General features: G+C 45.0%; 1 protein-coding gene across 2 annotated transcripts in view; it reads right to left on the reverse strand.

Moving 5' to 3' along the window:
• Positions 1 to 24,069, reverse strand: part of efna5b (ephrin-A5b) — a gene marked incomplete at its 3' end in the record, with an annotated part of 125,138 nt that extends 101,069 nt beyond the window's left edge. For both annotated transcript variants that reach the window (XM_083643977.1, XM_083643976.1), the window contains exon 1: positions 23,750 to 24,069. In XM_083643977.1, the coding sequence (XP_083500103.1) occupies positions 23,750 to 23,874 (125 nt within the window). In that variant the 5' untranslated portion in view covers positions 23,875 to 24,069. The remainder of the gene's footprint in view (positions 1 to 23,749) is intronic.
• Between the last annotated feature and the right edge of the window lie 2,879 nt (positions 24,070 to 26,948).

The raw sequence follows: 26,948 nt of genomic DNA on the forward strand, positions 1-26,948 counted from the left end.
GCTGTGAGAGGTGGGCGATGGCAGAGAGGGGTTTAAATAAAAGAAAGGGGGGAAAGAAAGGATGGGAAAATCAATTCTCTCTGCTTTCATGGCAGACAGCCCTCTGAAAACACCGGCGAGGAGGAGAGAGGCCGAGCATGGAGAGAGAGGGAGGAGGAGAAGAACGAGGGGAGAGGTAAAATGGAGGAGTGTTGGTCAGCGAGTCAAGCTGCTTCCTTTGAGCCACCCTGTTTCTACCTTTTCCACTCTCTCCTTCAGACCACTCTCTCTTCAGACCCCTCTCTCCTTCAGACCACTCTCTCTTCAGACCACTCTCTCTCTTCAGACCACTCTGTCTTCAGACCACTCTCTCTTCAGACCACTCTCTCTCTTCAGACCACTCTCTCTCTTCAGACCACTCTCTCTCTTCAGACCACTCTCTCTCTTCAGACCACTCTCTCTTCAGACCACTCTCTCTCTTCAGACCACTCTCTCTCTTCAGACCACTCTCTCTTCAGACCACTCTCTCTTCAGACCACTCTCTCTTCAGACCACTCTCTCTCTTCAGACCACTCTCTCTTCAGACCACTCTCTCTTCAGACCACTCTCTCTCTTCAGACCACTCTCTCTTCAGACCACTCTCTCTCTTCAGACCACTCTCTCTCTTCAGACCACTCTCTCTCTTCAGACCACTCTCTCTTCAGACCACTCTCTCTCTTCAGACCACTCTCTCTCTTCAGACCACTCTCTCTCTTCAGACCACTCTCTCTTCAGACCACTCTCTCTCTTCAGACCACTCTCTCTCTTCAGACCACTCTCTCCTTCAGACCACTCTCTCTTCAGACCACTCTCTCTTCAGACCACTCTCTCTCTTCAGACCACTCTCTCTTCAGACCACTCTCTCTTCAGACCACTCTCTCTTCAGACCACTCTCTCTCTTCAGACCACTCTCTCTCTTCAGACCACCCTCTCTTCAGACCACTCTCTCTCTTCAGACCACTCTCTCTCTTCAGACCACTCTCTCTCTTCAGACCACTCTCTCTTCAGAACACTCTCTCTTCAGACCACTCTCTCTCTTCAGACCACTCTCTCTTCAGACCACTCTCTCTTCAGACCACTCTCTCTCTTCAGACCACTCTCTCTTCAGACCACTCTCTCTCTTCAGACCACTCTCTCTTCAGACCACTCTCTCTTCAGACCACTCTCTCTCTTCAGACCACTCTCTCTCTTCAGACCACTCTCTCTTCAGACCACTCTCTCTTCAGACCACTCTCTCTCTTCAGCCCACTCTCTCTTCAGACCACTCTCTCTCTTCAGACCACTCTCTCTTCAGACCCCTCTCTCCTTCAGACCACTCTCTCTCTTCAGACCACTCTCTCTCTTCAGACCACTCTCTCTCTTCAGACCACTTTCTCTCAGACCACTCTCTCTCTTCAGACCACTCTCTCTTCAGACCACTCTCTCCTTCAGACCACTCTCTCTTCTGACCACTCTGTCTTCAGACCACTCTCTCTTCAGACCCCTCTCTCTTCAGACCACTCTCTCTTCAGACCACTCTCTCTTCAGACCACTCTCTCCTTCAGACCACTCTCTCTTCTGACCACTCTGTCTTCAGACCACTCTCTCTTCAGACCCCTCTCTCCTTCAGACCACTCTCTCTTCAGACCACTCTCTCTTCAGACCACTCTCTCTTCAGACCACTCTCTCTTCTGACCACTCTGTCTTCAGACCACTCTCTCTTCAGACCCCTCTCTCCTTCAGACCACTCTCTCTTCAGACCACTCTCTCTTCAGACCACTCTCTCTCTTCAGACCCCTCTCTCTTCAGACCACTCTCTCCTTCAGCTCACTCTCTCTTCAGACCACTCTCTGCTTGCCTTCTCTAGCCACATGCTGGTCAGCACATTCTGCCTTTGTCTGCAGAACCTTCACCTTTCCTTCTGTTGTCAATAAACTACCACCAAGGGTGGCCACATACACACACACACACACACACATACACACACACACACACACACACACACACACACACACACACACACACGTACATACTGTACGTGCATGCACCTGCTACTAACAAACACCAACATACACACACACATACATGCATGATGCATGCACCTGCTACTAACAAACACCAACATACACACACGGCAAATTGCAAAATTCACACACACGTGCTTGCAGAACATACAATCACACAAGTGCAAACACACAAATAATCACAAACACATGCACAGACATAGACAAACAAAAAGACAAAATGCACACACGCAGACCCACACAAGCACAAATACACAGTTTTGTCATTTGACGACGCAGACAAGTATTTTACTGGCTCCATACGTGACAGGGGCGGGTCTCGCATGAACCGCGCCTGTGTGTGTGTGTGTGTGTGTGTGTGTGTGTGTGTGTGTGTGTGTGCACGCGCGCCCGCTCGCGTATGGCTGTGCATGTACGGTAGGAGGGTGAGACCCCTGTGTCTGTCTACAAGCTCTGTGTGTGTCTGCATGTGTGTGTGTGCGGCGCGTGCACGTTGCGCGCATAGCGTTCAAAACATTGCGTGCCAAGAAGCATCCAGGGAAATCTTTCTGTGGGTCCACCACGTGACCCAGCCTGGCCCAGCAACGTTACCCAGACACCGGCCACTTATCTAGCAACCGCCACCCTCTCCCTCCCCTACGCCCTCCTCACTCCGCCCTCCACCCAAACCCCATCAACGACACGGGAGCAGGCGAGCGTGAGAGAAGGGCTGGCGATAGACACCAAATGTGGCACGAAATGGAGAAAGGGAGCCCCTCAGACACACAGAGAGTCAGGCGCGCACACACACACACACACACGTCTCAGCCTTCCAGGCCAGCCTACAGTGTGGTTAACTCCTGGCATGCCATGCAGGACCAGACACAGCTGTTCTGAGGAAAGACGCCAAGGCTGCATGGAAAAAATCTTCCTGCTGATTACAGCGAGGCGACCAAGAGGACACATGCACGTCAAAAATCATGCCTGATATTTTCAAAATAGCACGGTAGGCTAAATTCTTCCTAACTCGTCAAGCCAAAAATAAGTTCAATGCAACCCATGGAATGGATTGAGCGTATAGATTTTCTGTTTACTCCATCGAAGAAGAAAGAAATTATGTTAAAACGTCTTTGTTATTTTTTGTGATCATACATCAAACACGGCATATGGTATTATTGATATGACACTTTAAAGCAGGTTTCAGCCCTATTGTAAAATTTGATTTCTAAATCATTTCATCATGCAATATTCCCTTTCCAGATGGCTAATATAATAAGAGGAACATGAGCTGGTTTTGCCTCTCTCTTTAGGTGTGCGGGTGGGTTTGGATAACCTTTAAATGTGCAGTAAGTGGCTGATCTCCTGCTACTCCCAAACACGTCCCCCTGACCTTCCAATTAGAACTCGCTACCCAACAGCGCCTATACACTAAATCTTCCCCAGGCTGCAGGTTTGGACACGGGTATAAAACAGCCTGCTATAAAATCATTACTGGGCTGTAAAACACTGGAAAAATTCACAATTAAAAGACCAGCAGAGACATGGAGAAAACAAAGCCAGGAGGAGAGGAATTATTCTGGGTCCAGACATGGAGGTAACACATTTATACAATAGACACAATAACACACAATTCCACAGGGAGGGAGACCGCTAGGTAGAAGAGTTGTGTTTTCTCCACGGGTTTACAAATACAAAAATATTTAAATTGCTGATGAGATATTAAGAATTCACATTTTTGCAGTGGGAGTGTTTATTTACTAATCCATAAAATAAGCCGTAGCAAGCAAATAACAACATCAATCATAAATCAATTGACTTTTCTACAATTCTCATACACCACTATAAGCTGTGTGAGCAAACAAACATGTGCTTCATCTGAGCTGTGTTGTGACACATAGTTAATTGGCTGTTTGCTCAGAAACTGTAGGCTACATGCATAAGACGTTCGCACATACTGTAAGTGTATCAAAAAGACATTAGCTCCTCCTATGTGGACAGTCAAACTAAATGTCATGCATGGCTATGTGTGCAATGACATTTCCAATATATTTTTCTTGATAATACACTAATTAGGTTTACGGAATTGTGAGGCTTCAGGCCGATATAGGAAGGGGGTGGAATAAATTAGCATTCTGTAGCTACTGTATGTATAAGTGCATATAGCAATGTAGAGTAATTGCACAATTACATGTAGCCTATATACAAAAGCAAACCATTAGTGAAGTAATTAATGCAATCGAGGCATGATAACACATCTAGCTGCTGTACAATCTAATTAGTGACACCCTAATTGGCCATTATATCATATTAATGACGTTACATTAGTGGGGCTGGGGGGCTGGTGGTGTGAGGAGGAGGAGGGCTCGTTTCAGACAGAGCGTGTAAAAGGTCAGAGAGAAATGATTTATTGGACGCAGCCTCGTCAGGTCGGAGTCAGGAATTGTCAAGTCAAATTGAAAGTGAAAGTGTAGTGCTTCTGCATGCAGATTTGGAGAGACAGTCCCAGACCAGTGTGGGAGGAGGATTCCCTCAATTAACTTCACAGTGAGAGAGGAGGCAGGCTAATCCATACCTGCTAGTGCCGATAGCATTCCAGCAGTGGCCCGCTGAGCCAAGCTGTAAATAAATGAGCATCTGAGCTCAAGCAGCCATCCTGCCGTGGCCTATTCACTTCTTCTGCCACCGCATGGCCAACAGCACATTTCACAGTGCGCTGCCTCTATTGTCCAGGGAGCAGAACAGCAATGGCGTCGGCCTAATATTGTAGTGTTGCTTATTAAACTTTTCTAAAAGTTTAAGTATCTTTTAATTAAAGTTCTGTTTTCATTTGGGACATCTAAAAAAAATTACTATTCACGAGTAAAATAAATAAATCAAATAAATAAATAAATATTGTGATAGAAAGCTCTGTGGCCTTTGTAATTTTTTTTGTTACGAAGATAAAGGCAAGTTTCATTAAAATCCAAACACTAAAAAAGATAAAAACACCGGGAGGACTACTCTGAAATTCGCAACCCAATGCAGCATTTAGCCTGCTGGGAGAAAACAATAAAGCGAAATCAATAGTAAGCTTGTCAATGTTGCAATAGTTTGAAAAAGAGTGTCTAAATTGGACATAACTGGGTAAGTCTAGGATTAACAGGCTTCTACCTAATATCGATCCACATTTATGACTTTTAAATGTGGGTAATTTGGGAGAGTTTGGTGCAATCTCTGTCTGCATCTTTATAGAATGGCTCCAGTAGGTGTATGGGCCTTAAGTGCACTCGTAAATTGCTTTTATGAGTTTCCGAGACATATTGCTGCTAATGTTTCCACCCCACGGCTTTATGGGCACATTGTAGCGACTCCAGTGAAATATACTTTCTAATATATTACAAAAGTCATGTTGACAAAAATAATATATAGCTTGGATGGAGTGCTTCCTTTTAAATTATAATGGCATGTATGGCACCACAACTAAAGACGTACCACGAGTCCAAGCTTTAGAAACGGTTAGAAACGGCGGATAAGAAATACCTCTTGCAATCGCACTGAAAATCTATTTCACCACTCTGTTTGTTGTCAAGCATGGTAACTATGCTCGCATACAAGGAAAAAGAAGTAATTGAGCAAAAAACAAAATCCTTGCAACCATTACTTGCGTTTGCTGAATTAATCAGTAAAAGCAAGACGATGCTCATTAAAAAAGTACAGTATATTCGTCTTCCTGTGGTTATGTGTGTGTGTTGCAATCTCACTGAAAATCTATTTCCATCACCACTCTGTTTGTTGTCAAGCATGGTTACTATGCTTGCATTCTCATAGGAAAAAGAAGAAATTTAAAATTTATTTTCCTTGTCACCATTACTTTGCTGAATTAAACGATAAAAGCAAGACAATGGTCATTACAAAAAAGTACAGTATATTCATCTTCCTGTGGTTATTATGAATGTGTCTGTGTGTGTGTCTGTGTGTGTGTGTGTGTGTGTGTGTGTGTGTGTGTGTCTGTGTGTGTGTCTGTGTGTGTCTGTGTATGCCTGTGTGGCGTGCGACGGCACAACGTGCATGTGTGTGTGGGTGTGTGTGTGCATGTGTGTGTGTGCATGTGTGTGCGTGCATGCACGTGTGTGTGCGTGCATATTGGAGCACGTAGCCTGTACAATCTTTCCTGTATTATTCTCCAGATGTTCTCTTTCACAGTTCCGTAAAAGACTAGCGGCGCTGAGCCCGCGTTCTCCTTCCCGTCCTCCGGTTCCTCCCAGTCACACCATCCGATCCCTCCATCAAAGCCTGCCACTTTGCCAAACATGATCCCTGCCTGTTGTGTGTTGGTTGGGTTTGGAGAGGCGGATTAAACAGTTCCCACCAGCCCTCTGATGTGGACCTTGTATCTCAGGTTTCTCCTGACACTGGCGGCGCTGTGCTGTTATTAGAAGCTAAAGGGGCTTTGTTATGGAACACAAAAGGCAGAGCTAGGCAGCAGTTAGTAAGGCTTTGTTAAGGGTCAGAGAGGTGTTAAATAGACTTACACCTGCGGGCCGTGTTAACGCCTCCACCTGAGACGCGCCGACTTCCGCCGAGGGGTTGTTGTTGTGTTCGACCGGGGCGACTCGGAGGAGAGAGCGGAGGCGTCGTGAAGAGGAGGAAGAAAGTTCGTCTCGGACAGGAAGACCAAAGAATATCAGGCTGGCAGCTCAAGCGATATAAACTCAAAAAAGTGAGAGGAAGATGAAGATATATATACGCAATGGCATGCAGGTCAATTAAACGGAGAGACGGAACTGCCGGCGTTTTTCTATATTTCCTAAGCGTGGGGTATTGTTGTGCTGAAACATTTTCGAGGGGTCGTCCCAGTCAATTCCTCATAGACGGCCTCACTTAAGCGCTGGAACGGGGCCAGTCCCCACTCTTCTCTGGAGGTTGCTCTTCATCGATCATTGTATCGCATGGTTGTAATGCGATGTCGATGCCTCTCTCTTACCTGCCTGAGCTAGCAGGTAGTGAAAAGACCCGCTGGACCAGGTCCAAACAAACACCGGACCCCTGTCCACATCTACTGTGTGCAGATAGCTGAACAGGCTTACAACACTGGTGATTACTACTTCCCCCCCGCCAGGTGTTAAAATTCACACATTTTTTAAACAATTCCAACAATATAGAAAAGGTGCCCGGACCAAAAAATCACAATAATTCCTCCAATTAACAAAAAATTTCAACAAAAAACAAACAAAAACGTTTCCGTGCAGCGATCAAATTCAATTTAATTCCAAAAAATATATTTTCCTACAGTGGAGATCCAAAGAAACTTTGGGGAGAGGCGGACCACATTCTGGGCCGGCTCAATGTCAGGCCTCGTTACTCTGGCTCCCCATCTCCTCTCCCCCCCCTCCCCCCTTTCATCCCCCCCTCCCTCCAGACCGGTCTGGCTGGGCTACACACGCGATCCTCACGCTAGCTGGGCCTAAGCCCCGTAAAGGCTAACACAAGCTCCGTGTAAAAACTCCTATAGGGGCCCACCTCCATCCCTCTATCGCCACTCACTGCTCCACCAATCCCCCGCTCCCCTTCTCCTGCTGCCTGACTACACTTTCACTTCGCATTACTTCTGCTATTCTAACTTTTCCACTTCTGAGCACGATCAATTATGCACTAGAATAACAGTGGGGCCAGGCTTGGCAGCAGGACATAAAGGCCGATTATGAGTGTGAATAATTCAACCGTCTTCGTGCCATGTTCCTCTTAGCAGTGATACAGGCAGGAAGGCCGTCAAGGCCGCTAATGTACAAAAACGACAGACGCAATCTGAGCCGGCCTTAATGTGAGGACCAAGGAGAGGATGGAGAGATGAGAAGGAAGAGATAAGCAGGGAGAGTATATATGCTGCATTACTGAGGTAGCGCTGATCCTGATGTCATTGGCAGATTGACAAGGGTGACGCCACAAGGGACCCGGCGATTGACACCTGTCTGATAGCAGGGAAATCCCAATGTGGCACTTTGTCGTGAATCCATACAGCCAAGTTAAAAGCAGTTTGACTGGTGCTGTGACTGCTATTCATCAGTTTAAACTATGTATCTGAGGTATAAAAGATATGAACCAAAAAGTTATGACGAAAAAACGTATAAATCAAAGATGTCACAGACAACAATCCTCAAATGATTCACAGGGGGGGGGGGGGGGCATGGTGTGTCGTCTTGTGGCAGCCATCATGAATGTTGTCGGGTAAAGTCATGCGGCCCAGACAAGCAGACGACCTTGCATCACCTTCATCCTGAAAACATGTCTACCATGACTTCATTTTTCATGAATTGCGTGCGAAGGTTTGCAAGTGCTGCACTTCTTACAGATCACAAACAGTAATGAATATTTCATCACTCCACCCAAAGCCAAGCTCACACTCTCATCCAGTATGAGACACTATGCATCTCCTTTCCTACAGGCTAATAATCGACTTCATCTTTACAATCCCACTGAAACACAGACTAATAATCTACTTCAGTTTTATAATCCCACTGAAACGTCTACATATTGTCAGGTTTACCAGAGAATTGTACCTATAATTAAAGTGAGCATCTTAGAAATTGTGTTTTGTATAGTTATGGGATTAAAAAAGTGCAAAGTGAAACTCAAAAGCATAAAAATAAAGACTGGAAAACATTGCTGATTTCACAAAATGAACTAAACAACCAAAGATCAAAGAATAATTATTTTGTGTGTGTATATATGTATGTACAGTATATATGTATATATATATATGTATATATATATGTATGTATATATATATGTATATATATATATATACTGTATATATATATATATATATGTGTGTGTGTGTGTGTGTGTGTGTGTGTGTGTGTGTGTGTGTGTGTGTGTGTGTGTGTGTGTATATATATACAGTATTTAATCACATCAGAATTCATTAAATTCACTATTTCAAAATGTGCAATTGTATAATAGTAAAAGCAACTGTTAATGTACATTAAATCATTGAACAATACTTTGTAAGTTTTATTTGTTAAATGTAATTATGTAGAAATTAGTTTGTTGATTTATATAAATACAACCAATTATAGCTGCATAAAATACATTAATTTATAATTTTAAATGTGTCACACATTTTACCATTTTAAATTTAGTTTCCAATTGTTTTAGACCCACAGGAACCACAAATTATAAAACAAAGTTATGTGCATAATGCCTGTCCTACATTTAAAACCTTAAGAAAATGCCAAGGGTATATTAGCCAGCTAATCGCCCTTCCCAACATTATCCTGGAAAAAGCTCCTGCGATCCTTGGTGCTTCCGTTTGCCATGCTGCGTCTAATCCTGGCTGGAATGTGTCCGTCCGGCCGGGCCGCGGAGCAGAACAGCAGGTGAAACTAAACTCTCTGACCATCGTCCGCCTCTCAGCTACTCCACCAGGACTACTGTATATTTCAACAAGACCAAAACCCAAACCTGTTATGTCTGCTCTGAACCAAGAATGTCTTTTTTCAATACAGCAGCACAGCTGTATATATTTAACTGAAATAAATTGCCGTTGCCAATGTCTTTTTTTAATCAAACTAGCATTCTTTAAAGTTCCTCTTGATTATTCTTGTGCTCGTTGAACTCTCCCTAACATGGACACCTGCTGGAGTATGGGCAGATAATTACTGATTAATTACAGATTATTTTGTTTGCCTAAGAAGGTTATCCTCACAGAGTAGCTTTAATCACCACTCCCTAATTAATGCCATTTTTAACTGTCTCAAATTCCCGAAACGTAACAAAATCAAACACTGATTCAAACATGGCTGCCATCGCCAGCTCTTTGTGTCTGGCGGGTGCCACATTGTATTTTCCTTGGTTTTGCCGCCATGTTTTTTTGTCGCTGGCGTGGCTCTGTCTCAGACTGCAGGGCTGAGGTAGCAGCAGAGGTGGGGATTGGGGAAGGGGCTAGGCTGTTGCACCTCTGCTAAAAATAGTGAAGGCAAACACGGTATACAATTACAGACAAACAAACACATGATGCAAATACACAAAGACAAAGATAGAAACAGTTAGAAACAGACAGGGGAAAGAGAAAGAGACACGCACTGAGTGTATTATAGGCAACTGTCAGTCAAATGCTGCAGCCACAACACTGAGCCTAATGCAGACAGTGGGCATAGTGGGGCACCTCAGCGGGACCCCCAAAGCCAAGGACAGTACAGTTAAAGATCTGGTAATCCTTGAGACGTGGGGGGGAGGGAGAGAGATAGAGAGAGAGAGAGAGAGAGAGAGATGGAGGGAGGGGGCAGCCAATGAGGTGAGGAGAGAAAAAGAGCGGGAGGCAACCAACTGGCCTATATTCCAAGGATGCGTGGTGGGATAAGGATTGGGAGGGCCGGAGCTATGGGGTGGGGATTAGCTCAAAGGAAGGAATTATGGAGTAAAGACCTGATCAAATGCACAGATATACCTTCTCAACCCTCAAAACCTCAGGAACAGACTGCACAGATATACCTTCTAAACCCTCACAACCTCAGGAACAGACTCTACAGATATACCTTCTCAACCCTCACAACCTCAAGAACAGACTCCACAGATATACTTTCTCAACCCTCACAACCTCAGGAACAGACTCTACAGATATACCTTCTCAACCCTCACAACCTCAGGAACAGACTCTACAGATATACCTTCTAAACCCTCACAACCTCAGGAACAGACTCCACAGATATACCTTCTCAACCCTCACAACCTCAGGAACAGACTCCACAGATATACTTTCTCAACCCTCACAACCTCAGGAACAGACTCTACAGATATACCTTCTCAACCCTCACAACCTCAAGAACAGACTCTACAGATATACCTTCTCAACCCTCACAACCTCAGGAACAGACTCCACAGATATACCTTCTCAACCCTCACAACCTCAGGAACAGACTCCACAGATATACCTTCTCAACCCTCACAACCTCAGGAACAGACTCTACAGATATACCTTCTAAACCCTCACAACCTCAAGAACAAACTCCACAGATATACCTTCTAAACCCTCACAACCTCAGGAACAGACTCCACAGATATACCTTCTCAACCCTCACAACCTCAGGAACAGACTCCACAGATATACCTTCTCAACCCTCACAACCTCAAGAACAGACTGCACAGATATACCTTCTCAACCCTCACAACCTCAGGAACAGACTGCACAGATATACCTTCTCAACCCTCACAACCTCAGGAACAGACTCCACAGATATACCTTCTCAACCCTCACAACCTCAAGAACAGACTCCACAGATATACCTTCTCAACCCTCACAACCTCAGGAACAGACTCTACAGATATACCTTCTCAACCCTCACAACCTCAGGAACAGACTCCACAGATATACCTTCTAAACCCTCACAACCTCAGGAACAGACTGCACAGATATACCTTCTCAACCCTCACAACCTCAAGAACAGACTGCACAGATATACCTTCTCAACCCTCACAACCTCAAGAACAGACTCTACAGATATACCTTCTCAACCCTCACAACCTCAGGAACAGACTCTACAGATATACCTTCTAAACCCTCACAACCTCAGGAACAGACTGGACAGATATACCTTCTCAACCCTCACAACCTCAGGAACAGACTCCACAGATATACCTTCTCAACCCTCACAACCTCAGGAACAGACTCTACAGATATACCTTCTCAACCCTCACAACCTCAGGAACAGACTCCACAGATATACCTTCTCAACCCTCACAACCTCAGGAACAGACTCCACAGATATACCTTCTCAACCCTCACAACCTCAGGAACAAACTCCAAAACACTAAATCGTCTCCCCTGTTTGCATGGAGAGGCAATGATGGTCTCTGAAATCCAGCTTTAAACGGCCACAAAAAGAACAAAGAGACATCAGACACTTTTCATGTGCATACTCATCCTGGAGCAGAAACACACACCCCTGCAGAGGTAGCCGTGGGCAGCAGCGCTCATCACCTCTGTTTATCCAGAGGGCTTAGGCCACTTTGGGGACTCCCCTTAAGTCTCACTTATCTCATTAGACCCTTAAAACTGATTAATATGAATGCCGGCAGAGGCCGGCTCAAGGCATTTCTTAAGAAACGGAGGGAAGGAGGCAAAGAGAAGAGAAGGATTGTGGGGGATTTTAGGGGAAGGGGTTTTTTGTGTCTCCGGACAATGAGCTGATGGCTTTTTAAGCCTCTCAGTGGCTGTGGGTTAATACCCAGGGCCTGCAGTCATGGGATAGGCCTGGGTTCAAAGGCTGCTGCACTCCAAGGCCCGCTGCTGGCTGACTTAGAGGAGGAAAATAAACAAGCAGAAGAAACAGCACATCTCCGGCAACTCGAGACGTGCTAAAGAAATAATGAACTGCCCTTCCAAAAAAAAAAAGTGCACATTGTGTGTGTGTGTGTGTGTGTGTGTGTGTGTGTGTGTCTATATGTCTGTCTATCTGTTTGTATACTACTATGTTCTTTGAGGTGTCCTATTTGGTTATGTGGGATAATGTTCTAGAAGCCAGACCCGAGCAGTCAAAGCCGGGCTCGGATGAGAGGAGCGGGTGAAGATGGGATTTATCACACATTCCGGGGATCAATTTGTTTTCCCTTCAGGGGGAAAAACGCACTTAGCACAGTTTCAGAAACGCACGGTAACACCACACACACACACACACACACACACACACACACACACACACACACACACACACACACACACACACACACACACACACACACACACACACACACACACATGCTCATAGACATACACTCACACTCACACACGATGCAAGTTCACAAAATGGGAAAACTATCAAGCAGCTCTCAGAGGAGCAGGCTCAGAGAATTGGGTCAAAAATAGTGCTGTGCTCTGCTATAGTAAAGAGTGTGTGTTTCTGCTGCTTCATTATAGAGGGCCTAGAGCACGGGTCGGCTCAGGATAACCACGCACACGCACACACACACACATGTGTACGCGCGCGCGCACACATGTACATGCGCACGCACACACACACACACTGACACACACACACACACATGTGTACGCGCGCGCACACACACACACAGGCGCAGACATACCCACACGCAAGTGCACGTGCATGTGTTGCCTGCGAGCACAAACATACAGTACAAACACGCTCGCCTGCACATGCGCATGGGTACCCGCAGACAACCAAATGTACGCTCACAAACTCTTCATCTCAACATCAAAACCCAGAGCAGAGTCGACCGAAAGAATCAGATCAGTTCTGCAGAAGGTTCTTCTTGGAGCTAAGATCTAAGCCAAGCATCAGTTGCCCAATATTGGAGCCAGAAGAGCAGATCTGAAGCAGATTTGCATGCCAAAATACTTGCCATTGAAGTCCAGTTTAAATCGTTGCCATCCTGCTGATCTTGTAATATTGATTGAGGTGCTTTTAATACATGATAAATCTAAAATATAGATTTTTTTCTTCTCAAAATCCCACTTAGCCCTATTAGACCCCAGGCCTTCAAATTGATGCAACTAGCAGCTTAGACAGACAAGAAGCAGAGTCAAAGACAAATATGATCAGTTGCCCCCGATTTGAATTACAATTAAGCATGATTATCAATATCCACATTGTGTGCTATAATGAAAGTTCTTCAGAGCCGCTGCATACAAAACAGTTATACCTTTGGGGACAAAAACATCAGATTTTCTTTTAAATATTCATCGTGGCAAAATCTCTCCACGACGGATCTAGAGCTTTTTGGAGTGAAACCCTGGCACTCTGACTGTGACACATGTACAGGAAACACAGGAAAAGGCACTTTCAAGGACACAGCATGCAATGTATCACAGGAAGACAGGATGCAACTTAGAGCCCCGCGGCACCACCCCCCATGTAAACAGCATCAGCGCAGCCCTCTGTGTGGGAGTCTTCAGTGTCAGGCCTCTGTGCGGGAGTCTTCAGTGTCAGGGGAAACAAAGCAGGGGTCTAAACCTGAGCAGGCTTAATCCTGTCGCCCCAGTGTCACAAAAGCCGGGCCGCTAAGACGACACCTCCTCTGGGCACAGACCGAGAGCCTGTCCCCCCTGAGGACCACCACTAACCAGCAGCAGCCAGGCAGACAGACAGACAGACAGAGACAGCCACATGCACCTTGAAAGCTTGGCGAGGCCAGACAGGGAGGGGTGCATGCCACTCCATGCATGGGATGGAGTGGAGGGCAAGGTGCAAGGAGGGGGGGGGGGGGCGCGGGATGAGAGGGAAGGGATGCGGGGGGACAGAGGCAGACTGCCACCTCCTCTGACTGTCACCCCCGGCTACTACATGGCTCTCCCCTCGTGTCTGGCTGCTCGCACACCGCACTCCTCCTCTCCTCCCTTTCTCTGTCCCAAAACCACGCTACAACTTCAGCTGCGCCGCCCTCCCTCTCCCCTCGCCATTCACACCATTCTCCCTCTCTCTCTCTCCTCTCCTTTGCCCTCCCTCCGTTTTAAGCGCATGCATACTTTCAGCGCTGGCTGTGCCGAGTGGACAGAGGGAGCAGAACAATGGCCGCCTTTCAGTCTCACGGCCCGGCTTGTGGGGGGGAAAAGGGGGGGGGGGCGGGGGACGCTGGGGGGGGGGGGCATTGGCTGCTATATTTTTCTGTACTGTCAATCCAGGCGGGCTAACGCCGCTAGCTTATTATTGGCACGTCTCGCCACAACGCTAGACTGAACAAAGTGAAAGCGCCGTTGTCTGCTTGTTTGTTTACATTTATGTTCAGTCACTTCAGTGTATTATGGCAGCAAGGGGAACTTTACAAAGAGGTGTTCAGAACGAGGCCAGGGTATCAATTAGTCCCTGCTACACCCACCCTGCATCATTTTCACGACAATGGCCCGACGCAGACAATGAAACGCCAAATGAAATTGTGGGAATCTGGGCAGCGGTTCCGAGATTTCTCACGGTATGCAGGTGAGGAGGCGATATCACGGCGACTGGCTAAACACAGCACTTTATGACTTCTATGAATTCTATTTGGGTATGTTTGGAAATAAACCCGCTAGACTGTGTCGGCTCCAAGGGACCACACAACTATACAATCTCACAACATCGGCCTTTCTGTGTTTCTCAGTCTGTCTGCGAAGACGAATGACCTCATGAGTCATTTACAACGGGGCTACAACCCGTCAATTAGGTCTTTATTCAGGAGTTGGAGATGTGTTCTCTTCTGGGATCTATTCTCCACACTGCTGGCCAGCTAGAAAAACATCCAGTCACTCCCCCGCAGCCCCCCAAGTTAAATAAGGAAAACGGCAGTGAGGGGTCCGAGGCCAGCCTACCATGAAAGGAATTATCTGTGGAAAATGTGTCTGGCCAAAACCGAACAGGCTCAATCGCTCGCGTCACATTTTCCAGTTGAATAGCAAACGGTGACAGGAAGAAGAAGAAAAAATGAAAAGCTATCAGTGGCTGTGGCCTTTACATGCTAATGCAGGTCCTGCAAATGCACTCTGACTTTGATAGTAAATGAGTTTAACGAGGGCAAATCAACCAGAGCAGAAGGAGCTGCTTTAAATCAAGCAAATGTATGTAGCTTTCACTTCAACTGCACACTTGAAATGCTCGGGGCTGAGAGCGGAAGGCACCAGGCTTCGCTCAGTAGCGCCCCTTTCTGGTCAGGGGTGATAGATCAGCCAAGCGTTACTACAACAGCTGCTTGTAAGCCTCCATCTTACAGAGGAGAGCTGGAGAAGGGTATGGTAGCGCCATTTTCAGCCACCAACAAAGAGCTATAACACACGACAGCCAGAGTCCCGGGCTCGCGTCTCGAACCCTGATCAGACCTGCAAGTACACCCCTGTATTCTTTTCTCTGATGAAAAAGCCACTATGCTATTGCATTTCCTTGTACAGTAGTTGGATATGGAGTTGAGCTAACCCTATAAAAAAATTACTTTTCTTTCCTTCTCATACTCTGTCTACCCGGTCTTCTCATTAACAAAGATCTGCAGGAAGATCTGCGGCAGAGTTCTTCACATTAAAGATACGAGCTCGGACAGACAGATCTGTTCTCACGCCAGCTCCACTACAGCCCAAAGTCACTTTAAGGAGGAAAAAATGTTGGGGGGGGGGAGAACTTTCCACAACCTCAACTTCGGAGTGAAATTGAGACACTGCGAGCAGGGAGGGATACAGAAAATATTAGTCCCTGGATAAACAAACGCGTCTAAAAGCAACCAATTCACACACAAAAATTAAAAAATTAAATAAATTTTATTTTTATCGGTGTCATTGCGGAACATTATAAACGTCTTGTGTGCAGCTTTGCACATGTGGGTGTTGCGTAAGCTGGTTAATACTTTATTGTTTCCAAGTGGAGCTCTACGGAGCGTTCCTCTGAAAGACACGGGTTCGAGCAGCTAAAAGACAGATCGCTCAGCTGATAGTGGGCTTTCTTCTGACCTTGGGGTGATTACACTGAAAGCAAAACCCTGGACATTGACATCTGGTTCTCCAGGCAAGGCAGGCAAACATGTGCCACTGAAATCAAGCTGCCATTCTATATGTGCAATTTGTCTGGATAAAAAGCCATCCCAATTGCCTTCTGTTTTTCAAGTAGAAAATATTTTTTAAAGACTCTTAGAACACATTTAACCTTAGTCAACAGTTAACCTTTGTCTTTGTAATATTAATCTAATCATGAACAAACATATAATGCTTTCCTGATGTATTCAGGTAAATGAATTACCAAAATCAAGGTCATGAAGAACAGTATGAATTGTTGAAAAACAAGCAGAATGGCAGATTTCAAAACCAGGGAAAAAATGTATTTATGTTAATTTATTTGCAAACACAGACTGATTAGCTATAACTGTTGCAAATAAATAAATACATATGAATTTAAATATAATGCATATTAATCCACACCGGAAAAATAACAATAATAATAATTTGAGTTGGGAATGCCTTTTTCCGTGCAACTGCAGTCTACCTTGAATGTTTTCGCAGGATTAACATATGCCACACTGGAGCCTGACCACCAGACAGCCCGTGTGACGGGACAGGCTCTGCCCGCCGCACAGCACCTCCGACAGGGTCAAGGCCAACAGTCCCCCCGCCCCTCCTCTTCCAGCGCTCACTGGAGAACAGCTGCTCTGCCAAGCACATTGACTAAGCATTGACTACTGCCTGCTGGCCTCATTTTCTACTTAATAGAAGAAGAAGAAAAATCTCATTTAAATGGCGAGCGCGTTTACAGTTTGGAGAGAAAACAACAGAGTGCCATTTAGAGCTAATAAAAGTATTCCACGGCCTCATCACACAACATCATCATTACCACTCGCAGGTTCTCTGTCAAATCCTGTTTGTTTTTGCTCTCTCTCCCTCTGTCTCGCTGTCTCTGAGTTGTCCCCCCCCCACACACACACGCTCTCTGCTTCCCCGCTCCGTGATTGGCTGGTGAATGTGCTCTCGCCAGCGCCACGGGCATAAAAGAACGACAGAGCGAGGGGTCATTAACGAGAACTAATCAGCCCCTCAGACAGAGAGAGGGAGAGAGGGGGGAGAGAGAGAGCGTACGAGACGGCCCCGAGCAAGTCAGAGCAAGGCAGATAAGGAGCAGTGAGGGAAGGAGAGAATGGTATGCAGGAGACCAGCGCCGGGGTCAAAAAAACTCCCCAAATTAGCTCGCAAATTGCATATGAAATTGACTTTTAAAAAATGATACATTTTCCCTGCCACGTACAAGCTGAAACCAAAGCAGAAGGTGTCATATGAATGGACGTTAATATTGCAGTCTATCTTCATGCTGACAGACGGACAGGCGAGCAAACCCCGGGCTTCATGGGCTAGCTTTCTATGTACTGTGTGTGTCTACTAGGTTAGAGCACAGTCAGCGCGCACACTGCACGCAGCGCGCGCGCACGCCCACACACATTCATACAAACACATGAGCGACAAGACAGTTTTTCACGTCCTGCTGGTCAGTGACAGGTAATGAGAGGTCCCAGGGAGAAATATGTAATTATTCTGGTTTCTTTCAGTCTGAAGGAGAGGAAACAAGACCAATATGACTTCACAGCTCATTCCTGACATAGCGCGCGTGCACAGTGCACACGCACACCCACACAGACAGACACACACACACACACACACACCCAACACCCAAACACACACACACACACATACAAAGAGAGAAAGACAGGTCGCAGACAAAGAAAAGCCAGACAGAATTGCAACAAAGGAAAGCCATTCTACCAATGACACAAAACGACACAAAAAGCATGTAGGGAAAAAAGGGCACAGCAGCACAGCAGCACAGCAGCACAGCAGCACAGCAGCACAGCAGCACAGCAGCACAGCAGCAGTGAGCGCACACATCAAGACACGGGCCGCATGTTAAGGAAACGGTTAGGTGGATTTCCTGGCTTGTTTCTTGACCTACGTAGAAGTATAATGCAGCACAATTCAAATCACCTTGAGCAATTTTCATGACCACAACCCGCATCAAACTGTTTATGGTAATAACCCGCTCCACTTCAAGGAGAGTTCTAGTTACTAGTTTGTCATTCTCGGGGCCAACTTTCCGCTTCGTTATTCCTGGCGGAGTGCGTGTGACCTCTCTCTGCGCGCCGCTCAGAGAGCGCCTGACCTCTGTGCGTCTTTCTGCACACTCGGCCGTGGAGGGACTCCTGAAATATCTAATTGTATTCATTCATTTTGCCGTGCCCGGCGAGGAGGGAGGGAGGGAGAGATAGACAGAAGGAGAGAGAGCAAGACATAGAAAGAGATAGAGAGGGGGAGAGAGGGAGAGACGACGAGAGGGAGAGTGCTACGAGACAACAGAGGAGACAAGTGAAGGGGAGGGCGAGAGGGCGGGGTGGGGGGGCGAGGAGCGTCTCTTCGGCATTACAGCTGAGACACCATTAGAGCCTGTCTGTCCCCTCATTAGAATAAACACTCTGAAGCAAAGACAGCGAGGGAGAGTCCACAGAGAGACATGTCCCTTTATTTCAAGTTATTCTAAACCCAGCAAACTCTCTAAAGGACACAGAAAACCTTCAAGATTTTTTTTTTTTTTTTTTTTGCAGATCTCCTAAACTAGTAGGATGTACAATATATCGGCAATCATATCGGTATCGGCCGATTTTAGTAATTTTTATATCTTTATCTGGTCCGATGAGCGAAATAAGGTGTTAAATCTATGACTTATGGGCTTTTCCAAATGTTTTGAAAATAAAGAAAGACATAAGTTTTTCAAATTCAGTGTTTGCATGTGTTTTTCAGTATGTACAAAATTTGAATATCATAGAAACTTGTTTTTATACAGATCATATCGGCATCGGGAAATATCAGTTATCGGCCATAACACTAATGTTAACATCGGTTATCGGTATTGGCCAAAATGTTCATATTGGTGCACCGCTATAAACTAGTTCTATGCAACGTTTTTCGACAGCCAAAATGCTGTGCATGTGGGAGGTGTGAGAAAAGCTCTACGGAAATCTGCGTTTCCACCACAAATAAGAATATATGTGTGTGTGTGTGTGTGTGTGTGTGTGTGTGTGTGTGTGTGTGTGTGTGTGTGTGTGTGTGTGTGTGTGTGTGTGTGAGCGAGTGGGAGAGAGAGAGAGAGAGAGCAAGCGAGAGCGAATTTGAAGGTGTTGACCGGAATAATGAAGCAGTTAGCATGTTTCTGCTCTCATGCTGGAGGCGTGAGATCCATGGGGCAGACTGAAGCCAACAAAACAGCGAGGAAATCCCCTCCGCCCCCACCGCAGCCACCCACAATACAAACACCCCGCAGAAACTACCGCTAATGCAAAGTATGGCACACTGTCACATTTGGACATTCCACCCTAATCTAACAATATTCACATCTGACCACCAGAAAACATTCAAGAAATTCCAACCTGAAAAAACATATTTGTGGGCGAAAGGTTCAATTTCAATAGGCTACAGCCATTTTGGAGGGGGGGGGGGGTTCCCTATGCAAGATTCACCATTCAATATCTACAAATTAGTGACAATCCCAGCTGTAAAATGTTAGCAATTTGTCTACTGAACAACCGGTGACATTTAGAGTTACAGCCCATTAACTTCTCTCTACGTCTAGTTTACATTTCTCCCAATCATTTTGCAATGCATGCTGAGGCTGCATCTAATGACATTGTTGAACATTTATTTGTTTTTCAATATTGTTTTTTGTTTTTTATATACAATTTGTATGGTGTCGGTCCTACCTTGAAATTAACTTCTGTCCTGGCTAACAAAAACACCCCACAAATAAGACCACATGGGTGTGGCAATACAGTTTGTATGGCAACATGTTTTTGAGGGACTGTTTCCTGGCAGAGATTGACATGCGTTCCTGCGGGTGCCAGGCGTAACATAATGCGTGCAATTATACGAAAACACGCCACTCGGAAATAATGATGAAACAGAAACAGAAAGGTGACGCTATAAACAAGCCTATCCCCAACTACATGAATAGGGTAAGGGAGAGGCGACTGCCACAAATGCAATCTTATGAATCACCTAAACATTAGAATTTGTTTAGATTCTGTGCCACCATTCATTCTGTAAGAACTTTTTTTCATAGAGGATATGGGGTTTTGGGACACAACACTTCTACAGCGAGGTTCACGCAGAGGAAACACCGTCGTTTCTATGCGACTGTGGAGCGTCAGCAGAGAGGCAGCAGCAGGTTTCTATGCGACTGTGGAGCATCAGCAGAGAGGCGGCAGCAGATACGTCAGCTTACACTGCCACAATGGCTATCTGGAATAACGCATGAAGAAAGGGCCTGAATATTTATGAACCTATAGTCATCAGTAAGACAAGTTTGCTGGCCCGTTCTCCTCTGCTGCGATGTTACCTCTCTAACTTCCTGTTACCTCTCTGACTTCCTGCCTCGACCCCGCAGGGCCGAGAGTCAAACAAACTCTATTAGGCTAACTAGAACGGAGTGAGTGGTGTTAGCGGCATTACTGCCTCTGTGAAAAAACCTGTTTCCCTTCCTCGAGGGGGAAGTGGGAGCTTCAGAGACGAGGCTCAGGAAGCGATCTATTTCTCATATTTTACGCCGGGACCCAAAAGACAGTCGACACAACATGCACGCGGCCTAGCAGATCACAAACGCTCTTGTTTTCTTTCTGCTTCCATTTCAGCTGTCTCGGATCTGAGATTAACAGTAGATTTACTTCAACTTCCTTTATGTTTTTTGTAACGACTTTTTTTTTCTTTTTCTTTACTGGAACTGAGAAAACTTGTCGGCAACATCTGGAAGGAATCAAGTCGACTAAGCGGCCAGTCAAGTCCAAACTTTTTGGGGTGAAAAAATAAATAAATAAAATACAGTCTAATGAAAGTGTCTATCAATGGAACACATCAAGATTAAACTCAAAATTTGTGTTTGCGTCTATTGAACAAGGCGGCCCATAAATAAACAGGAGTGGAGACCACAACAGTCATGGTCTACGGTGTATCAGGCCGTGAATCTAGGCACCCTGTAGACTGGCCCAGCCTGCAGGAAAGTGCCTACAGTCAGCCCTCCGTTTGTACCCCCGACCACTAATTGCTTCAAGCAATAAATCTTGTTTTCACAAACTTCAACCTGAATATAAATAGTTGTGCAGCAAAGTCAGCGTGTACGATTAATGGCTCCGTGCGCACTCGGAGAGTAAGCCGAGGATTTTATTCAACAAATACTAAGTGTTGTTGGCAGCTGAGTGAAAAGATCACTGTAAACTCCAGCAGTATTTAGACTTGGAATAAGTCAAGGGACAATGTTGTACTGTCTACCTCCATAAAGGAGTTTGGTTTCTAATGAGCATGTTCACGGTACTCTATAGGGTTGACGTGAGCGTTTCCGAGCAGAGAGAGGCTTGAGTCGATCCTCTGGAGCAACTTGAGAAACTTTTAACTGAACTCCGGCAAAGTCTGACGGCATGGCCCAACTGACACAAGCCACACATTAAATTCTCACCTCACTCCCAACACCTTTTATTATGATACTACACGAAGACAAATGCACACACACACACACACACACACACACACACACACACACACGCACACCCACACACACGTCTTATGAACACAAATGTACACACCTTTTTGTGCATTAATACTACAATATTTGACAATATTCAAATTAACTGTTTAAATATTTAATTTGGAAAGGTAACTTCAGGACATTACTTGTGAATTTAAAGTTACAGCAGTAACCAATCATGATCGACAAACGTATTGCCTTCACTTATCTAAATAAAATAATATAACAGAGTGGGTTATATATAGGTTTTCCTTGTGAGAAACTATAAATTAAAATAAATTATTAAGAAGCTTGATTAAAAAACACTCCCACAGTAAGCTACATGTTTCACAGTGTTAAAGTTTTCAAAAGTGCTGAACAGGCAAGTTCACGGTTGCCATTGTAGCTACAGTACCGGTATACGGCCATGAAAACATGTCACGTTTCATACAATCAACTAAATAGGGTTTGTGTTGCAGGATTGTTTTGGATTTATATAGGTGAAACAGAATTACAATTTGTCCAATAAAGTTCTGACAAAGTTAGGTTCAAACTTCGTGGGATTTTACTGGGATTAGAATAATGGTTCAAATCAATCTATAATCTCAACTATCCTAAAATACTGCCATTATAATGCAGCAAAAAATAAAATAAAATAAAAAGAGACATGGCTATAGGCTACTTCACAGGGAATAGACTCACGATTAAGAGAATTTTAGAAACTTCGAATTGAAATATTTCTTTGCATGAAATATGATTAACAAATATTTCAATGGCTTAATAAAAAATAGCTAAAACTCAATAGGGCCCACAAGGAAACACTAACTAAAAACCACCATGATATTCCTTTTGGGTTTGTTACCCAATAGTGAGTTTATAAGGACCTTATTATGGCTATTTATCTCCCGTGATAATATTCAGGGTAGGCCTATTGCTTCAGGGACTTATAGTTGTGCTGTAGCCTAATTATAATAGTAAATTTTCATAAGAGAAGATCCTTTCCTTTTATAGGCTACTGATTTAATTCCCTCATTGGGTTCATTAATAGTTTATTTATATGGTAGCCAAAAGTCAGGCTGCACAAGATGTGTGCTGTCCTCAGTGTTTGAGGACAGCACAAAACCTTCTACACAGGCCGAGATGTTTGTGTAGGCTACTCAGGCTATAACAACTCTTTTGCCAAATTCTGGCAATGGTTAGCCTACAGTGTGCAGTGCACTGAAGAAATCAATGGCCATTTGTCGCATACATACAGTAGGCTAATATGGACCTGATGCCAACCTGTTTGGTGTTAGTCTAATAAAGACAAGTTAGCTGCTGGTAGCGTGGGTCAGTCTAAATCTCCAGCCGGGGTCCGGGTCACCGTATAGGACACAGGAGGAGATAGCTGTTCCCGCTTTATGTTAGAGCCAGCCACTATACATCTGTGCGTAAAGCTGAATGATTCCGTGAAACAGGTCTTTCCCCCATCTGCTCTTGTCTTCTAGTGAGACGGTACGGCGAGGCTACAGCAAAGCACCGGGAGAACATTCAATGTGTTTGTTTTAGGCCTTATTACGCACAATTTTAACCCGTAGCCAAAATGTTCTCGGGATGCGCTGTTTATGAGCAGCCGTGCGTGCGGAATTGAAAACACCATAGGCTAACCATCCTGTTCCCACACCTAGGCTACAGCTACTGGCATTATGCCCTACTGCGGAGAATAAACACCGATTTGCTCCGGGGTTCATGAAGAGCCGAAATATCGCCGACTCTTTGTCCGGTGTGTGAGGCACTTACCTCGGGTTGGTCCGGTTCCAGAAGACGGCGTAGCGGTCGGCCACCACTTTGGAGCTGGGCTCCTGGCTAAATACACACATCCACAGCACCAGGCAGACGAAGAGGACCATTTCCACTTGCAGCATCACTACAGCAAAACTTCGGCACGTATTCCTCTTCAAATTCAGTCAGACTCAGTCGAGCTTTAGGGACACTTCACCTGGGGAAGATGCTGTGTCTCGTTCACATGTGGCCGTGTGTTCCTGGCGCAGTTTGTGAATGCTAAAATAAAAATAAAAAATACACACAGCATAGAAGGTGCGAAAGCGTGATAGCGACCATTCAACGGGGCACTTCGGATGACACTTGTTCAGATTGACAGAAAATGGAAGTTACAATACAAAACCAACGCGTCACAGTATTTTCTCCCAGGTTCAGATGTCAGCTGTGACAGCTCCGAGGCGCGCTGACTGAATATTTCTCCCACTAATACGCAGTGAGCTCACTACATGCAAATGCAGAGAGGTCTTTTTAACACGCTGTTATAATGTCCCCCTGCTGCTTGGAGCTAGCATGTCAGGACAAACGACAACTTCTTTACTCCAAACCAACCAGCGCAGGGATCAGTCCAAGATGTGGTGGAGAAATGAGAGAGGCTCAATGTGTCCAATGACGCCGTGTGCGGCGCACGTCAGATGTCCATGTTCTCCGGGCAACTTTTTAAAGCCATGCAGTCAGCCAGTCAGTCAGTTCGTGGCAGGGGAACGGTAAGGCTATTTGGAGACCTCGCCTTTCTGATCCTCCGAAAAAAGACTGCTATCCCGTCCCAGCGATGTACCGGAGGTGTCACGACCGAGGTGGGGAGGAGTCCTTCTCAGTGTCGGAGAGAGCACGGACAGCCTTGCGTTTTGGTTTTCTCATGCGCTTCTCTCAGAGGGGACGCTTGTTTATGCCTGCCGCATCCCACAGTATCCTCCTCCTCATATATAAGGCATCATGCGACGCGGAGAAGGAAAAAAAACGCAGACGCTCTGCCGTGTGCGTAGTATTCTTCCCTGTTTCTGATGTGTGGGATTCAACGCCGGACACGCAGGAAGGTGAGCGCAAAGGCAGGCAGCTCCAGACGCCGACTGCGAGTGGGTTTGGTTACGGCGGAGCGGGGGATAGTCCCATTGGTTTGGAATTATTTGAATGGGCGTCACTCGAACAAAGCCAGCCCCTCCCTCTGCCTAAAACCCAGCTAATTCAATTACCATGAGGTAGAGCTGGAGGTGCGCTGCACAGGACAGGGACCGGTTAGATACACTACTGTGAGATCCGACCGATAAGTGCGCACAGGCGCTATTTAATTACACTGCAAACGGACGCAGCGGACCAAGGGAGACCAGGGCTCGAGTTACTCTATCTCTCTGTTCAATTTAATTCAATTCAAATGGGCTTTATTCTTGGCATGGCAGGGAAGAAGCCTATTGTTACCGACTGAGGTAATATTAGGCTAGATATCAGTATGACTTGTAATAGCCTAATTAAACGAAAATCAGAAGGCAGTTATTTCATAGCCTATTTTATGTAGGCTGTGATAATAAATGGCTGTATTATAGCCTATTTTATTATCAGCAATATTCTAGTAGGCTAAAACATTCAGTAACAATCCAGTAATCAAATTATGTCCTCATTATTCTTTTTTCTTTTCTTTTTTCAATATTTGCAAATTCAAAAAATGTAGGCTATATTGTTTATATTTGATCTGAATGAGCAATTCAATGTAGCAGAGAGGCCACACCTAGGAGAAGAGAAGAGAGGCGGAGGACGGTGAGGCTCCACAGCCTGCTGATGGGAGAAGCCGGGCGGCCAGGCTAGGGTCGCTGTGGCGGGACGGGCCAGCCTGTTGCGGGGAAGGAGCAGATTGTTCGAGGCGCAGCTCTAGCGCCCAGACGCCCCGCAGTGGAGAGCAGGCGGGATAGCTGACTCAGCCGGGGACACGTCCAAGTTGGAGTGCACCAGAGAAGAGAGGAGCTGTCTGTCTGTCGGTGCCCTAAATCAAACAAATGAATGAGCTCACAGCGAGGATTTATGAAATCTTAGAACACGAGAGCAGGCCTAATTCAGATGGGAATAACAAGTCTCTAACGGAAACTCACCAGACTGTTCAGATTCCTAAAAGAGAATATCTATGCATACTCAATAGTGACTTTATTGACCTGATCACATTTTTTCTGCTATCGTATTTGCATTTAGTTTAATCCCTTTGACAATTATTACAAATATGTTTTTGCTGTAAAAATAGCCATTCTAAAATTGGTTAGGCTACATTAACACATTTTGTTATTTTTAGGGATGTTTAAACAGACGTGTGTGTGTGTGTGTGTGTGTGTGTGTGTGTGTGTGTGTGTGTGTGTGTGTGTGTGTGTGTGTGTGTGTGTGTGTGTGTGTGTGTGTGCGCGTGTGTGTGTGTGTGTGTGTGTGTGTGTGTGTTTTAATTTCCTCTTTTGCCTATCAATGTAGAGCACTATTATGAAAGTATAAATAACAACGGGGTAAAATGTGTAGCATATTACCATGACTTGCTCTAGCTATTTCCAAGATAAACAATTAATAACCTATAAGATTAAATCAGATAAAACCTCATGGTGAAATTTAGTTTTAAGAAAAAGCAATAGCAAGGGGGTATAGAACATCCAAAAAATACAGAATCCAAGGCACTCTTCTTAATAAGTTAAAAGGCTTTAATAATAGTGCTAGTTCATACTGGAACAATAAAAGTATAAAAGCGTCAACATGTTTCGGCCAACACAGTACCCTTCATCAGGACAAGCTATCAAGAGAAGAGTGTAAAATGTATGTACAAACATAAGTATCATCAGTGCCATAGAGAACATATTAGGCTACAATAAACAATAAAGGCAATAAAACAATATAGCTATAAACATACAGTCAATGTCATTGCGTTAAACCTAGCCTGGTAGGGTTTAAACAAATAGCCTATAGCTTTTTTGATTTAATTGGCCTACAGTTGATGCTACTAATGTCGATTGCTTTTTTTTATTATATATAAACACTGTATACTTTCTAATGGTAAATTAAGGGTTAATGCATTAACTAACCCTTAATTAACAGTTAACTAAGGTGTCTAGTAATAATTGACTAATGGTGTCGATGTTAACTATGTATAATGTATACATTATTTAATACGTTTAAGGTTAGTTAATGGTTAGGATTA

Source organism: Poromitra crassiceps (genome assembly GCF_964638095.1).
Source record: "Poromitra crassiceps genome assembly, chromosome: 10".
NCBI classification, from domain to species: domain Eukaryota; kingdom Metazoa; phylum Chordata; class Actinopteri; order Beryciformes; family Melamphaidae; genus Poromitra; species Poromitra crassiceps.